The sequence below is a fragment of the Nomia melanderi genome, chromosome 4, assembly GCF_051020985.1.
Source record: "Nomia melanderi isolate GNS246 chromosome 4, iyNomMela1, whole genome shotgun sequence".
Classification (NCBI taxonomy): Eukaryota; Metazoa; Arthropoda; class Insecta; order Hymenoptera; family Halictidae; genus Nomia; species Nomia melanderi.
This window is the reverse complement of record NC_135002.1, coordinates 7,216,112-7,232,086: the sequence shown is the minus strand read 5'-3', so window position 1 is coordinate 7,232,086 and position 15,975 is coordinate 7,216,112. Positions and strand designations below refer to the sequence as shown.

At 47.2% G+C, this 15,975-nt stretch overlaps 1 protein-coding gene across 1 annotated transcript; it reads right to left on the bottom strand.

Moving 5' to 3' along the window:
* Positions 1–7,284: 7,284 nt before the first annotated feature.
* On the bottom strand, positions 7,285–15,171 carry LOC116435063 (uncharacterized). The gene is made up of 2 exons (XM_031994175.2): positions 14,346–15,171; positions 7,285–8,284 (listed from the first exon to the last, which is right to left on the bottom strand). The coding sequence occupies exons 1-2, from the start codon at positions 14,546–14,548 to the stop codon at positions 7,519–7,521; spliced, it is 969 nt and encodes a 322-aa protein (XP_031850035.2). The 5' UTR covers positions 14,549–15,171; the 3' UTR covers positions 7,285–7,518.
* Positions 15,172–15,975: the final 804 nt, after the last annotated feature.

Here is a 15,975-nt window from a genome sequence, read left to right as displayed (position 1 = left end):
CGGCCGCTTTCGGTTTTTCAATTTCGCATAATGTCTGGGCATGGTCTATCGGGCGCCTTGGAAAAGCGTAGCCGTGATAAGATAGCCATGGCCAATACCAGGGAATTTACGCTCGGCATAAGTTTGCCTTATATATGAGCGTCCACGGGAAATGCGACGATCGTATCGGCCGCGGTCCGGGTCACGGAGATCCGTCCGTGAAATGTTGCCCCCGCCTAGTATTTTACTAGTTCCCGGGTGGTTGACGTCCCCGAAAAGCGGTCGCCACTGGCCTGCAAAAGTGCCGGGAACGAATGGAGATAAACTGGCCGGCCGCGTCCTGAAGGAGAGTCTTTTAAAACGTAATTTGTTACCGGGAACATCGCCGGCGATCGCTGGGATTCGGGAACTTTGCAACTGATGTCAGGAGGTTCTTGCCTTTTATTAATACTAGAACTGCCATTGTTAAGATGATAAAGATGCTTTCGTAAGAAATTCCAAAATGGATTCCTGCGTTTGTGCAGGTGCAGCAATAGGAAGCTCTTTAAACCTCGAGAAATCTGCTTTCCTAATTCTTCTAACGAATCACAAATAGCTCTGTCTTATTGTTCGGTAGTTCTAGCGTTAACTATTGCGTTAGCTGGAATGTCTGCGTTTCTTCGACAGTTAGTATTGCGACATTCTTGCGAAAACGTTTTATTTTCAAAGTGTATTGATGTAAAGATGTTAACGAATTTGAGATTCGACGCAGTTTTCTAGAATCTGTGAAATATAGGAAGAAATAAAGTTGACCTTGTTTGCGATTGGAGCTGGGAAATTGAGCGAAGTGGGAGTTTCTGGATAACAATTTTGATTATCTATAATAAGATAGAATATCGTATTGTTTAAAATTCTATTAGAAACCTCAATATACAAATTTCCATTGTCTAATCTACAATATGTTCAGTATACCACATTCCAACTAAACCTAAGCGCCTTCCGAAAGTCTCTATTCGAAGTCTATTCCCTTTGCAACACACAGAAATCCTTTATAACTCGCAACATTGATCAAACCATTGCACGTATCGCTATATCGCGATAACGCAATCGGAGAATTGATGTCTAGAAAAAGATCAATATTGTTCAGACGCGTGTCACCGATCCGATCGCCTCCTAGACACTATATAGCTAGAGTTTTCCAAGAAAGTAACGCGATTTCGAGCTACCCCGTGCCTTTACATGCCTCTACATTAAACTGCAAGTCGGGTGGGATCATGAAAACCCTTGGATTGCCTGCGCCGCGGCCTGAAACAACAATAACCCCATTCAACGCGGCGGCATTTGACAGTGGGGTCGGAAACAATGAAACAATCAACCCGCGCCGACTGCCGCCCGGTTCGGAGGCGGCGAGAAGAGGCCGGAAGTCAACAGTACCGGACAATGCCGGGCGGCGTCTGACTGCCGTTCCTAATTAACCAAGTTCACCAACTTCAGCCGGACTTGACGACCCTTAATGCATAATTATATCCGGCATTCTGGCCGCTCGGCTCAGACCGCTGCTCCACGGATCCGTTCCCCGACGGTCCTCGACCAATGATCGCCCTTGTTACCCAGTTTCCAGACGAATACTCGCGCCGACCCACTTTTGCCAATTGATTCGCACCGGCCCGGAACACGTGTAATCCGGAAACATTCGCCGATAGCGTATTAATCGTCTCCTGGCATAATCGGGGAACGTAACGTCCGTCCAACCTCGGCTAAGCAATAGCAGACTTTTCGTAAGTACCGAGGATTCAGGCGATATTCATGGATTTTCGTGGACTAATTGTACGAACTTCAGATAATAATTTAATCCAGATTTATAATGATAGTTTAGATTGTTTCGTTTTACTTTTAATGTCGCTTAATTGGTCGAGGAGGAAGTTTAAATGGTATTCAATAGTGACTTATCAGGATTTAGCCCCGTAGCTTTCGACGGATGATGATTTTATAATAGTTTGACGAGAAGGTGGAAACGAAGGTAAGCCGTTTAACGAAAATTAAAAATTAGAGAAGATAGTAGCCCGGTCACGCGACACTGAAGCTATTAACAAACTTCTCGCAACCCTCTTCCAGCCTTCTTCGATGCAACCCCCGTTTCACTGCATTTTATTATTTGCATAATCGGATCTGGGACGGCGATAGCGCCGGTGATTTCGGGTTTGTCTACGGTAACACAGTTGTCGGCCTGACAATGCCACCCCTGAATGCCTCATTGTCTGCCAGGACCGACGCCCACTCAAAACTTCCACTCGCGCCATCGTCGCCCGTCATTTTCCGCAATCAAACGATTCGTGCGACGCGCTCGGCCCTCCCCCGTGTCCCGGCTGCGACTGCAAAGGCGTTTATATAATTACGCACCGGCGCAATTAACGTGTCTAGCTACGCGACGCCTTCTTTCCGACATTATCCGATTCCTTGCTCTCGAATCTTCGAAAATGATCGACATCTTTGAAAAATCGCTGATACAAGGTATCGATGCTACTGTTCCTCTCGTTTGAGGTATATTGTAGTTTCTTAGATCTGCTACTATCCAGCAGTTACCATTCTATAACATTACAATCTTCTTCTTATACATCGTAATTCCCTAAGCTGCTAATTGAGAAACAATTCCTCAATTCCCTAAGAATCAAGAACACCTGAAACTATTAATCTCCGATCTCACAAACAATATCATTCACACTACAATGCAACATCTTCTTCCTAACTCGACAAATCCAAATCTGACCTCAACGAGAACCACAAACCTCTATTTTAATCTCCGAAGCTATTCCAATATTTCACGTTCACAAAGCTCAGTATTAAATACTGAACTTCACAATTTTCCTGTATCGAGGAATTAAAAATTTCGATTTGGCAGACGTTCGAACATACGTCGATACGACCACCGATCAGAATCCAGTAGCTATTCAGCGAGTAGTGTTAACGCAGCGCGATACGCGTCCGCGGCGTTTAAAATCCTCAAGATCCGGAACGACCGGGAGCAACGGAGATCCGTGAGTACATAGACGCGGCGCGCGCGCGAGCGGCGGGGTGTTCCGATTCGAAAGTGATTACATTTGACTTGGATTCCGTGCCTCCTTACCGAGAAGCCAGTCTCCGCTGGTACAGAGCTCAGCAACGAGGACATTCTTCCCCGACAATGCCTCCCACAATCGAGCGAGCGGCACTTCCGCGCATACTAATGGAGAGCTGCCTAGACTCCTTTGGCCGGCAGTCGACGCCCCAGCCAACCCCCTCGCACCCCCGCCGCGCCGCCGCCGCCTCGCGCCCTTTGTGCACACCGTGGAAAACTTCTCGCCAGCGCGAAGACGCCTCTTCCCCTTTTCTAGGACAGAATCGCTATAACCCGATGGATTTTTCCGAGGGATGTGACTTTCGGCGTTCGACCGCGAGCGGGACTGACGAGCGAACGTGGGGTGGAATCGGCGGGGTTCATCTTGCAAATGGGGCTAAGCGTGACGCCTGTGGGAAAGGCGGGGGTGGGGCAGCGAATTCGTAAGTATTTCTCTCTTTTCTACGAATTGGCCTAGCTTGCGAGCGAGTTCCTTTGGATGGGGATTCTGGGGGATTCTGGATTGGAACAATGTTGGAAGCTCGAGGATCTGTTTGACGATTTTGGGGAAATTATTGACGTGAATTGAAGAATTTTTAGATCGTTCAAAGTAAGTCGAGGGTTTATGTCTCTGGATTAGGTGTAAATGTTACTCTACTGTTAATGATTTTTCAGCGAAGAAGGAAATTACACAAGTAAACAGGAATTTTGAGAACTAGAGAACAGTACGTTCCTTCGATATAAGCTGAATAATCATATCTGCTTCAATATCAATTTTTCGTTTTATAGAATAAAGGGTTGATCGATGTTTCCACTATCTTCGTTACACGATTGCAATTATATTTTTCATTCGGCGAAATCTATTTGCAGATAATTGTCCTTGAACCTAAAGGAAACGGTTTCGAAAAATCCTACGAGCCGCAAGGATCGCGCGGAGCTCGTTGATTCGGAGCGAGCGAAGAATTATAGAATCGTCCAGAAATTCGCTCGTGTGCACGGAGACGTTTCTGGCTCTCCATTCTGCTGTTATCTCGCCACGAAGAAAGCGTGATTGCCTTTATGGGGGAAGAAAGGGTCCTTCGCGGTGGCGATAATGTCCTCGCCGCGGCGACGGAGGCGTCGCTATCAGAAATAAAACACGACGCAACGGAGGGGTTGTTCAAGGGTCGTAGGGGAGGCGTGGAGGTTCTCCCACCTCGGGATTCGAGATTTTCCTCGGCGACGATTCCTGCACATAGCCTCCGATTAGCACTGCGAACTCTTAGGTGTCTCTTCTACGCGAAACGCTTGATCTTCCTCGATCGAGTCCTCTCGAGCTCCGGTGTCAAGGACCCATTCAATGGAAGCTATTTTCATGAAACGCTTCGCGAATCGATTCTCGACGCGAACATATCACGTTACTTTATCGACGATGGCAGGTATATAGTATACCAAGATAGTCGCGATAAACGAAGGAGCAGTAAAATATAAATTTTAATATAGAGAAGTTCCTTTTCATGTGTAATTTAATAGAACTTCGAACAGTCTCAATTAATTTCTCTATGAAAAAGTAGCAAAAGTGGAGACTGAATTCGTAAAGAAAATTTGAATGCTTGTAATAAAGGTACATGGCAGATATATTATTACAACCTTTAGTATTATAGATTTCATGGCAAACTTTCTGATTGTTTATTGAAAAATCTCTTTGGTTTCACCAATGATTTTCATCAAAATTCTTCCTCCGCGAGGACTCCATTCCACACGAAATAAAAACAGCCAGCGGTTCGGTTAAGTTTCAATTTATTTACAAACGTCGCGTTATATTACAGCAATAGTTAACAATAATTACGTGCGTGACGTCTCAGTGGTGGGGATGATCGGAACGCGAAGTCGCGTTCCCCGGTTAAAATGTGAAACTCGACGGATTATACGATCTCTACTGTCTTCGTTCTTCGTTCACGGCAACGAACGATGGCCGAGGAACTTACGTGAATAAACTGGAAAGATACGTGTCCTATCCTTTAGATACGCTTTACAATTACATTGAAATCCGCGCGTTCCCGTGCGCATGCCACGGGACACGCCGATTTCCTACGATCGTTACGATTTAGTATACATTTTTTTTTTGTTATTTCCTCCCCTTCTTTCTCTGTCTCTCTCTGTTTCTCTCTCTTTCTCACGCTATGGCGAAAGTGTCCGCGGGAAATTAGTCTCCATTCTGGTCTGCTGACAGCACGGGTTGGTCTTTGTGTCGCGGGTGTCGAAAATTTCGGTGAAAATACGGGCCAAGCGCGAACGGCCCCGTGGGCGCGCAACATTTTTGGAAAAGCGCGGACAAACGGTCGCGTCGCGAGCGTCGATCGCCGGAAAAATCGACAGCCCGATAAAACTGCGACAATGCGACGGGCCGGTTCATAACGAATTCAACAATTCGCTGGTAGAATGCAAACAATTTGCGCGAGATTGAACAGTTTATTCGTATCGGCCGATTATTCGACGCTCGCGCGCGCTCGCGTTCGTGATTATAGACTGTCGTATTAATTGCGGACCCTTGAATTAATTATGCTGTACGCTCATCTGGGGAGTAAAAAGGAAGCATGACTTGCCTTTTTCCTTGTTTCGGTTGTTTTAACAGAGAGCGAAGACCGCTTTATGGGTGGTTTTTGTGAAGATTCATGGAAATTCGATTAAATGTTAAGAGGTTTGTGGCAGGAGCAGGTTTTCGAATCGAATTCTGAGTAAATTGGTCACTTTGCGACTGGATGGAGTCGTTAATAAAAATTGTATGTTCTCTATTAATTTCAATTAACGTAGAAGAGGCATGAAGCAATCTTTATAAAGATCAACAATCCTTATCCGCACAAGCGAACAGTGATACTTCAAATAAGTAGAACACGTAATAAAATTACTAATTTTGCATTTCTCCACTTGTACTATCGTAACCTCTCCTACCGATTCCGATGTGATCCATAAAAACCACCCATAACTTCAGCAATCCTCTTCCACTCAAAGAAACTCGTAACAATCAACCAACATTTTCAAACTCCAAACCAACATCCGTTTCAATCTAAAAATAAAGGAAACAATCAACGCATAAAAAGATAACACATCGAGATATCACAAATACCATTCACGTCTTCGAACATTTTACCAAAATGACCCTTCAAAGTGCGAGCAATTACGAGCGCAGAGAAGCGTCCGCGGAGAAGAGAAAGGTAGGAACGAATGGCGCAGCTTCATTCGAAGAAAGAGGAAATATTGGAGAGTTGCAGTATCGATGCGCAACGGCCGGCCACCGCCGCGCAATGAAATCATCTCGCGGGGTGGGTTTTCGAGGGGGGCGGGGGTTGAAACGCGTACACAGGTCCGCTGTCGCATCTACGTTAGCATTCAGAATGTTTGGCTTATTTCGCATGGCCGGCTACCAAAGAAGAGATTTGCCTCCGCTCTCTCCCGAAGAGGTTTTTTTTCCCTCCTCCCGTTACGAGCCCGCTCTTTCTATCCCCGTGTATGTGTTCGTGCGTGTTCGGATGTGTGTGCGCGTGTGTATTTCTCTGCATGTGCGCGGGCGTAATATGTGCCACCGAGAGGGTTGGTTATCTCATCAAAATTGGACTCTTCTGGCATCCTGCGCCGTCTCTCTGTACACGCTTTAGCAGAAAAGACCCTTTCGCCTCTCTTTGTGGGATTTCGGCCGTGGCGAGTTATCGATTCGACTTTGGTGTCCCATCGTCGGCCTCGCATAACGAATTCTTTGCGAGCTCCTGTTTCCATCGGTAACGGTGATTTCTCTTGAAAATTCGCGTGGCTCCCGTGCCTAATCGTCATCGAGAATTCTAGGCTCAGAGTTCACCGTGGACGACTGTAGAAAAGATGATGCTGACCGGTGAAATGATCTCATAACGCAACAGGTTTTTCTTTTCGAAGTCCTACGCCTCGTCTTCACGGTTCTCGATTGCTACTCTTAGAATCTGTCTTTCCGTATTTCGTACATTGGACCTTCCAGTTGCTGCTAGCCAACTCTGGATTCTGCAACTAGACCTTCGGGAATTTCAACTGTCCAACTATGCAAACTTTCTCATGCTGTACGGCAGGGAATTTGGGCGTTTCAATTATCACAAAACGCGAGAGGCTCCTTCGGATCCTCTAAGTTCTGGCAAAGTGTCCGAACCTCGTCCTCTCGGAACATCATCTTTCTAACACTTCCTCGATTCTTGCACCTGCTGTTAGCTACCTTAAGTACTTTTCGTAGTCACCGATCACTGTACATTAGCGATATGGATGCTCCTCGACCTGGCCATGACAGAGTTCCTCTGCTGGTCGTCCTGGAACTGCGCCTCGTCCTCCTTCGGCGCGGTCAGGTTTGTGACGGTCGCCTGCGGAATGGGCGACAGCATCGGCGGTACCCTCCACCAGTCGGTAGTCGGCCATCCAGGTGGTACCAGGTTCCCCCGGAAATTGAAGTCCGGGAGAACCGGAAGCGGCCTTCATATGACGTGTCCGCGATGAGCGCCTAAGTTCGAGCTAGAGGATGTTAGATTCTGAACTGAGAAAGCGTTCTCCACTTTGGCGGTACTCGGGGCAACATGGCCGACCACTTTCTCCGTTTGATCGGTAGGCGAGCACGAAGAGGACGACGAGAAACGATCCTGGGACCTGTCTTCCTGATGCCTGTCCGCTGACGGCGAGAAACTATCCTCTTCCACTTTCCTGTATCTAGACTCTTCTCTGCTGGAGTCTCTGTCTGATGGGAAACCGTCGTCTTCCTGCTTGCCAGGGCTGGGGAACGGTCTCTCCTCGATCTTGCCGGGCAGATAAGGTCTCTTTGGATCCTTTGGCGGACTCGGACAGCCGCAGTTCGGCTGAAGACAGGTAGTCGTCGATAGACTGGGCCAGGACATCGTTTGGTGGCTCGAGTAGAACGTGCTACCGCCGTACAGCGCCTGGAACGCTAGGTCCGCGGCCAGTTTGCCACCGTTGAATTCTTCTCCTAGCTTGTGTTGGATTGGGTATAGGGGATACGGAAAGGGCGGGAAGAAACGGGGAATCTTGAGGTCCTCGTGACTCATCAGCGTGTGGTGCGACGGAGGTGCCAGCGGCGGCAGCAGGCCTCTCGATATGTTGCTCAGAGTCTCACCTGAGGACATCAGCGGCGATATCGAGAAGCCGAACTTGTTTTCCTTCTTCACCAGGGACTTCGGCTTCCGGCGGGGACGGTATTTGTAGTCTGGATGCTCCTTCATGTGGAGGGCCCTGGAATCAAAAGGTTGTTTCTGTTGATCGACTCAAGATCGAATGATTCGTTGCTTTTAGCGATCGGATCTGTGAATTCGAATTCTCTGGCAGAGTAATCATATTCCTTTTCAGTTTAGGAAGCATTTCAGAATGGAACAAGGAATTCGCGAATATCCTTACGACTCTTCCCTGCTTTCGATTGTTGTTCTCCTTTAAGCGCAAAGGTAATATTGAATTTTTATATTGACAATATCCACGATCGATACGCTAAGCAGCCGCAGTAAAGAAATCCCGTCTCAATCGTCCGCAATCCGAATTTTTCCACCGACAATCTCTCATCATCCCTCGTTATCGCGGATCCACCGTGGAATCTGCAATCGTCAGGTCAGAGGGGTAGTTTGCCTTCGAACATAGCAGGGGTGGCTTAATTGAATAGTTTCGCGATAGGGAACGTAATAGTTTTCCGAGGGGTCGGGCAGCGTAATCCGAGCAACGTTTAACGTGCGACGGTGTTCGCGGGATTCGCGAAACGCGTTATAAATATATTTTAATCCCATAAATACACGGCGCCGGAGGAGTTCCTACGTATACGAACCAGTGATATTCCTACGAATAAACGAAGAGTTCCTATCGAAACCCGAACGGTGACGTGAAATCCACCTTCCCACAGGGTAGTCCTCTTGCTTAGACAATGATTGCACCGGTATCTACCTTCGATAATCCAGGGGCGCGCGTTATCACGCGAAGAATCGCGCGACGAGACACTTCAGGATTCAGTAAACTTTGCTCTCGACACCGTTATCCGTACAAAGGGACGTATTATCATGGTGCTAGAACACGATACGGGCCACCATGGGTATTTGTAGTAAATATCTTGTACACACACCCCGGGCTCGAGGCGCAGCCGACGCTTCTCGTGGCTGGCTGAGGGTGTGGGGGCCAGGGGGCGAGGGAAGAGTCAGAGCCCCGCGGTATCTACGTCACATAATACTCCATTATGTATCCAAGAGGCGCACAAACGCAGTCCTTATTTATGCTTCGCCTCGTGTAGATAAAAGAAAGCGAGAGAGACGGCCGGCCCCACGGACCAGGGACTCTTCCCTTTTTTTTCGCGTTTTTCTTTCTGTCCCCCTCCCCGCCTTCCGCGACTCGCTTCGCGGGGAATCCTCCCGGAAACTACTGCACAATGGGGCACACTCGAATTATTTCGAGCATTCCGTCGAAGGGACTTCGCAGCGGCGCTTCGAGCTTGATATCCGACGTGTGTTCCCGTGATATGCCCAATAAGCTGCGTTACATTCGATTTCTTCTCCCGAGCTAGGGGTGTCTGTTACGATATTATTTCGAGATTTGTACGATCCACTTTTTTCGAATGATTATTGTAGGTCGTCTTAGCCGTCTCTTGGTGTGTATGGAGTTTCAGACAAGAACGTGTGTCTTTCTTTATATTATAAAGAATTATAAATTTCACTATCATAGATTCGGATGGGTTCAAAATACAGTCATCAGAATTAAGTTACTCGTCACTTCAATAAATTGTGTTTTAGAAAAATATACTTCCTGTTCGAGAGTCTCGCAATCTCCGATTGGAAACACAAAGGATAAACTGCCTTTCACCGCAATTCTGTTTTCTCAATAAGGTTCTCCAAAATTCGAATTTCAAACGGACATCGTCGAAGACATTTCGGAAAAAGTCGAAATAATAAAATCTCGTTTAACGAACGCTCGAGCTCGAATCAGCGGTTCGAATAAGGGAGAATGACGAATCGGTGGGGCAGCTGGGAACCGCTGGGGGGGCCGTGGAGTCGAAAATTTCGCGAAATCCGAAATTTCGGTTCCTCGCGGCGAGAGTGACGCAGCGGAATAATAATTCCGGGACAATGTGTCCCGGCAGATAGCACAAAGCGTAAATCAGCATAAACATCGGTAAAGTCCCGCCGACAATAATTCAGCATAAATGCATAAACATCGGGCGTAATCTTTACAATTCGCCGGGAGCCCTCTCTCCCGGCCGCCGCGGCCGCCGCCGCTTCCCAGCATCCAACACCGCGCTCCCGACCGCGCGATAAACAACGCGTTATATCATATCGGTGGACATAAGCCGCGCGGTAGCTGCGCTCGCGGCCCCCGCAACAAGAAACAATAACAATTAGTCACGATTGTCCGCCGGTGCTCCGCGAATGTCATTAGTGTAACGATTCGTCATAAATGTCATTGTGCCGCAACGACCGGCGCGGACTTTCGCGATCCCAACGCGCGGTGAACTTTCGCGATTCGAATTTGCCCACCCCCATTGGCAACGAGACCTTCCGCGGTCATTGTTGTGCCTTCATTTGTATGTTATTTAAAAGTAATTCGTTTTTATCGGGCAAACTGGAATGAATAATAGGTTGGAGTTAGGGGGTTGCTGGGTTGGAGGTTCATAATATTGGAATTATTTTTTCCAAGTATATAAAATCTAGATATAGTTGATCATTTCACTAGTTTAGAAATGAAATAGAAATTTAGATAATCTTTCAATGTTCGTCAAATTACTAGTACATAGTGTTTTACTATTCCACCCTCGTTAGAACTTAACCTTTCCATTAAATACAGAAAAGAACGATCAACGAAAACGTTATTACCAAGTTACAAATCGCACATCACCTCTGTTACAAATACGCAAAACAATCGAACGAACGCATTAGTGACCCAATATTTCGTTCAATAATTACTCTAGCAAGCCCTTCGATCGAAACGATCTTCGTCAACCCTCAAAGCTTCAACCTCCAAGAATTAACTCTCCAGACCACTGAACCCCCCGCCAGCCCCGAATCGCAGCAAGAGCGTTCCTCCATTTCCGCGACACCGTTTTAATTCTCCCGTTCTCCGCGTCTCCTTTCGGCTTTCCTCCGAACGAAAACCGGGAGAGACAACGGCGCGGAATCCCGGGCGAAAAGAGGGATCGTAGGAGGGAATCATCGGACAGGCAGCAGCAGTGGCAGCGGCACAGCCAACGAGCAGTCGCGGAGGGTTGAAACGGGGGGCGGCGAACGAGAGAAAGAGAGCGTGAGGGAGACGCAGACAGAGAGGGGCTGTGGGACGGTAAGGGTAGGGGCCAGCAGAGGAGCGCGCAAATCCTTTTAAATCCACACAATTGCGACAATGGGGCTTTATTTGTTATCTCGGGGGCCACATTGTGAGTCGCCGTGAACGAACGGACAGATTACGTCGGGCCAGTGACGGCACCGCTGCGGGGGGAACCCGTTCCCGGAGCCAGGAACGCGCGCGGCTCCCGGGGAACGACTTTTATCGGGGCTCACCCCCGCCGCCCCTCCTTTATTTTACGACCGTCCGCGCGACGCGCCACACTGTTACCAAACGTCGCCGTCGCCGTCCGCCAGAAAAGCGGATTCGCCGTTACACACCTCCGAAATTTTCATCCCCCTCCGTGCACCCTCATCAGGAGGTTTGAACTTTGGGGTTGCGACAGTCTGACTTTCTGGGGAAGCTTCTCGCGGTTGGCATAAATATTGAGGATACTGGATTTGGGTCCTCTGTTTTGTCTCTGACGAGGGTAGGGCGGAGGAGGTAGGCAGGAAGATGAATGGGAGTCATTTTAAGTTGAGGATTTTATGGTGTTCGGGGTGTAATTCGCGTGAGCTTGGTGTTTTTCGTTTTCTTGGGCATTGAATTCGGGTGATGGTTTTCCGGAGCGTTTCACATCGAAGTCGGGGGTGGTTTTTGGAAGGTAATCAGTGCGATGTTGGTTGAAGCTTCAGAATGGAGCAGTAGACTTTAATTTTCATAGGTCTTGTATTTTTGTAATGTTCGAAAGAGTAGATCGGCAACAGTGAAAGAGAAGCTGACTTCTTGCGAGAATATTTCTCGTACACGTTCACGAAGCAAGCAAAGCGTAAAATGAATATCACTGTCCGGCGTATTGTTGCAATTTTTCGCACAGCCGAATGGAACTTTTTCAAAGAAAGCTAAACGTATATTTTAAACTGCGATCAGCTGTGTCCCATCCACAATAGATCCATATAAACTTCGAAAAGGTACCAAACTCTTCCCTAAAATAAAGTACACCTATATCAAACGGTATCTGAAGATCCACAATACCCCATTCGCCTCTCCGCAATTCAATCTCGCCGTAACAATACTTGCCGCGCAACAATGGGGAAAAAAGTATAGTCCGAGGGCATGCAAGGATTTAGATGCAAAATGTTACGGATCACAGAGAAATGAAAAATGAAATAAAAAACGGGGAAAAAGGAGAAAATAAATTCGATCGGCACAGGGCAACTATCAACGGGCGATTTCCTTCTTTTTTCCCTTTCTATTTTTTTTTTTGTTTTTTGTTTTACAGGTCGTTCACGGTCATCGGGGGGAAAGCGGATTCGACGTTACATTGAACCGATATAGGGCGGCGCGGCCGAATCGATTCATTTTGTTACTTTTCGGGGAAAAAAGCTCCGATCCGCCCGGTGAAACGCGCACTTGGCCAATTGAAAGCGAATCGACGGTGACGCGAGTTTTTTCCTCCTCCCCCACCCCCGAAGAAACGACTTTATTATTCCATTATTTATTTTACGAGCCCAATCGTCGCGGCCGCCGATTCCGCGCAAGTTCGTATTCGGCCGCGGGCTGCTTCCTATCAATTGCCTATACCCGATCGTTCCTTTTTTTTTTTATTTTCATTCTTTTTCCGCGCTTGGGGAAACCATGATAAAGCTAGGATTCAGTCATTCCCGCGTCGTACTTTCCAATTAATGCTTATTCCCTCTAACTTCCTCGCCCTCTTCCAACCCTTTATTTCTCTTTTACGATCCTTTAATATCGCTCGTTTCGTTTTCCACCGTTTCTTAATCCCCGAACGCGCGTTACGTTGGCGCATCCGATGCCACGCGATAACGGGGACGTTTATTTCAATGCGGGGATGTTTGCTGGGTAAACGACGACCCCGGCCGATAATGGATAAAAGGAAATAGATGAATCTTTCGGAAATTATACGGGGAATCAAGTGTCTTAGCTCTTTCGAGATTTCTCATTGAATATTTGATTTCGCGTGAACTCAGTCGAGTGTGACCGATAGCGTTGGCTACCATTTTTTTATGGTTCGATTCAAGATGTTCTAAGTGCATTAGGAAAACGACGATTTCGTATGCAACAGCGTAATTGGATTTTGAAGATAAATGAAAATATGTGGTTACCGTTGCAGAAATTCGCTCGGAATTAATCTCGCCCGGTGAACGAAGTAATCAAGGGGACGATAAAAAAAATATTGAAGCCTCACGGACCTGTTCTCCGTTCGCCGGACTAAATAAACTCATAACAATGATTAAATATTCAGGGTCGTAATAAAGAGCTTGTCCCCTCTCCACCACCGTAAATACCACTTTACTTCACCCCTGTTCCACCCCTTGGCTTAGGTGCAGCCGCGGCTCTTAGCTCCAGCAACAATGTACCGTATTATGAAGTACGGGGTCCCCCCATCGGTTATTGCAGATACGCCCCAACGCGATAATTTTCGTTCGGGCGGCCGCCGTGACTAAAGAGCAATTAGCGCGCAAAGAAAAATCGTCGAGTCGATTGAAAGCGATACGGAAACGTTGTCGAATGGCTTCATCTGCCGCTAAGATGATACTCGCTGAATGCACGCGTGATTGGAATTTATGAATATCTTTATTGAAAAGTTAATTATTCGCCATTCTGCGATTCGTTTACTTTTAGTGGTATCTTTTTCCTGCGCGATCCGTTTAAATTCTTTGTATTACACCTTTGAATTATAATATTATTATCAGTTTCCTATTTACGAGGTGAATGAAGATAAATTATCAATTTATCAATGTACAAGCTCAGAAGATTATCGGCATTTGAAGGATTTTATCTTAGCAAAAGGAATATGATCACTGATGGATACATCTTTATAGTAAACCGTGAAATTTTGTATGTAAGGTACTTCCAAGTTCTCACGAAAATTGTACTATTATTCTTTGCACCGTAGTTCGTATAAATTTCGAAACCAGCTGGAACTGTGTTCAAAGATTCACAGACGTACGATCAACTGAAGGTTATTTAATAAAAAATCGTGTCTCACCTTAATCGTTTAGCTTCATCGATGAACGGCCGCTTCTCGCTCTCGCTGAGCAGCTTCCACTCGGCCCCGAGCCTCTTCGAGATCTCCGAATTATGCATCTTCGGGTTCTCCTGTGCCATTTTCCGTCGCTGCCCGCGGGACCACACCATGAACGCGTTCATCGGCCTCTTGATATGCTCGTTGTGCAGCGTTTTCGACGACATCTCGACTGGCAATACCTTCGATCCCTCCAGAAACCTCGAGAAACGTTCAATCTCAATCTTCAATTCCCTTTCATCGATCCTCTAACTTCATACCATTCCACTATCAGCGAAAACCGTCTCCCACCAACCTCCAGCATCATTATCCGAACTCCCACGTCCAATCTCCAAAACACACCCCATGCAAGGTTCAATCACGTGGCCAACGAAACTCAGCACCGCACGATCAACTTCAATTACCCAGTCAACAATAAAAAACCACCTTGTTCAATCTACAAAAATCCTCTTCGACGTTCATCGACATCCTTCGAGTCTCTGAATCCTCTTAATCTTCGTTCACTGCTCACGTCCCAAAACTGAAAGCCTCCCAACTAATTCTCCTCGCCCTCGGGTTCATAAAATCAAAGCAGATTTAAGTTGACTCTTAACAGACTTTCTAACTGGCTCATTCCTCAAGCCAATTTCCAGCGATTATCCCCGGTGTCTTATTGGATTACAGCCTCTTTCACTGCGGATGACGCGTTGTCCGTGTCCCACGTGGAGAACGTTGAACACCACCAGGCTGTTTGATTAATACTCTGGCGAGGACTGGCTGCGGATCCCGTCAGGACCTCGCTGTCGTCGAGTCTGGGATGAGCCAGGGAGGAATCGGGAACCGCGGAGTAGCCGGGAGCCCCGTGGGACGCGGTGGAAACAAGGATCGGCCAACCAGGAATGTTCCTCCTCTCCCACTATGGTCCGCGGCTCACGGACACCCACGATTGGCTCCTTCGTCGACATGGCGGACCGACGACACCGCCGGGATCAACAGGTGGAGGGTGTCCCTTTCTCTTCTCTCCCGGCTGTTCCCTCTTCCGCGCTCCTCAACGTCGGCCGCCCGCGAGCCTGTGTCCCTCTGTCGCACAGATTATCGCGCGCCACCGGTTTTTCTCACCTTTTTGCCACCCCCGATGCCGATGGTCACCGCGTTTCCGGGACATTGATGGGCCGAGACAATGCCACCGCGATTTAAGTGGAACAGCTGTGTAGCTGGACAGACGCTGGCCGATCCATCGATCGATCAGATTGGAGACCGATTGGGCTGATTCGATGAAGGAAATTACCTTTGGGGAGCCGTTTTTAATCCTTTCTCGGGGGCAATCCTTCTTTCTTTGGGTAGCTTAAAGGGTTCAATTGCTGAAATGGATTTTGTGAGTTGCTTGTGTGGTTATGCAGGTTTTGTGAATTGTTGGTAGGTTTTGATTGATTATCGTGGAGCGTAAGTGGCTTGAGAAATATTGTTTCTTTTAGAAATTGGTTCGGTTTTGTTCTGATAATAGTATGATAAAGTTTTGTCCTTTCTTTTTGATTTCTTATTTTTCTGTTGTCACTGGTGATTGTATGATTATACTGGATAATAATGGAATGATACTACAAATAGAGAATTTCAC

What these genes read in the sequence shown, in the direction of transcription:
- LOC116435063 (XM_031994175.2), bottom strand. Translation starts at nt 14,548, where the DNA reads ATGTCGTCGAAAACGCTGCACAACGAGCATATCAAGAGGCCGATGAAC. An exon ending in GATGAAGCTAAACGATTAAG is followed by an intron (nt 8,285 to 14,345) that starts GTGAGACACGAT and finishes TTTTGATTCCAG; the next exon opens with GGCCCTCCACATGAAGGAGC.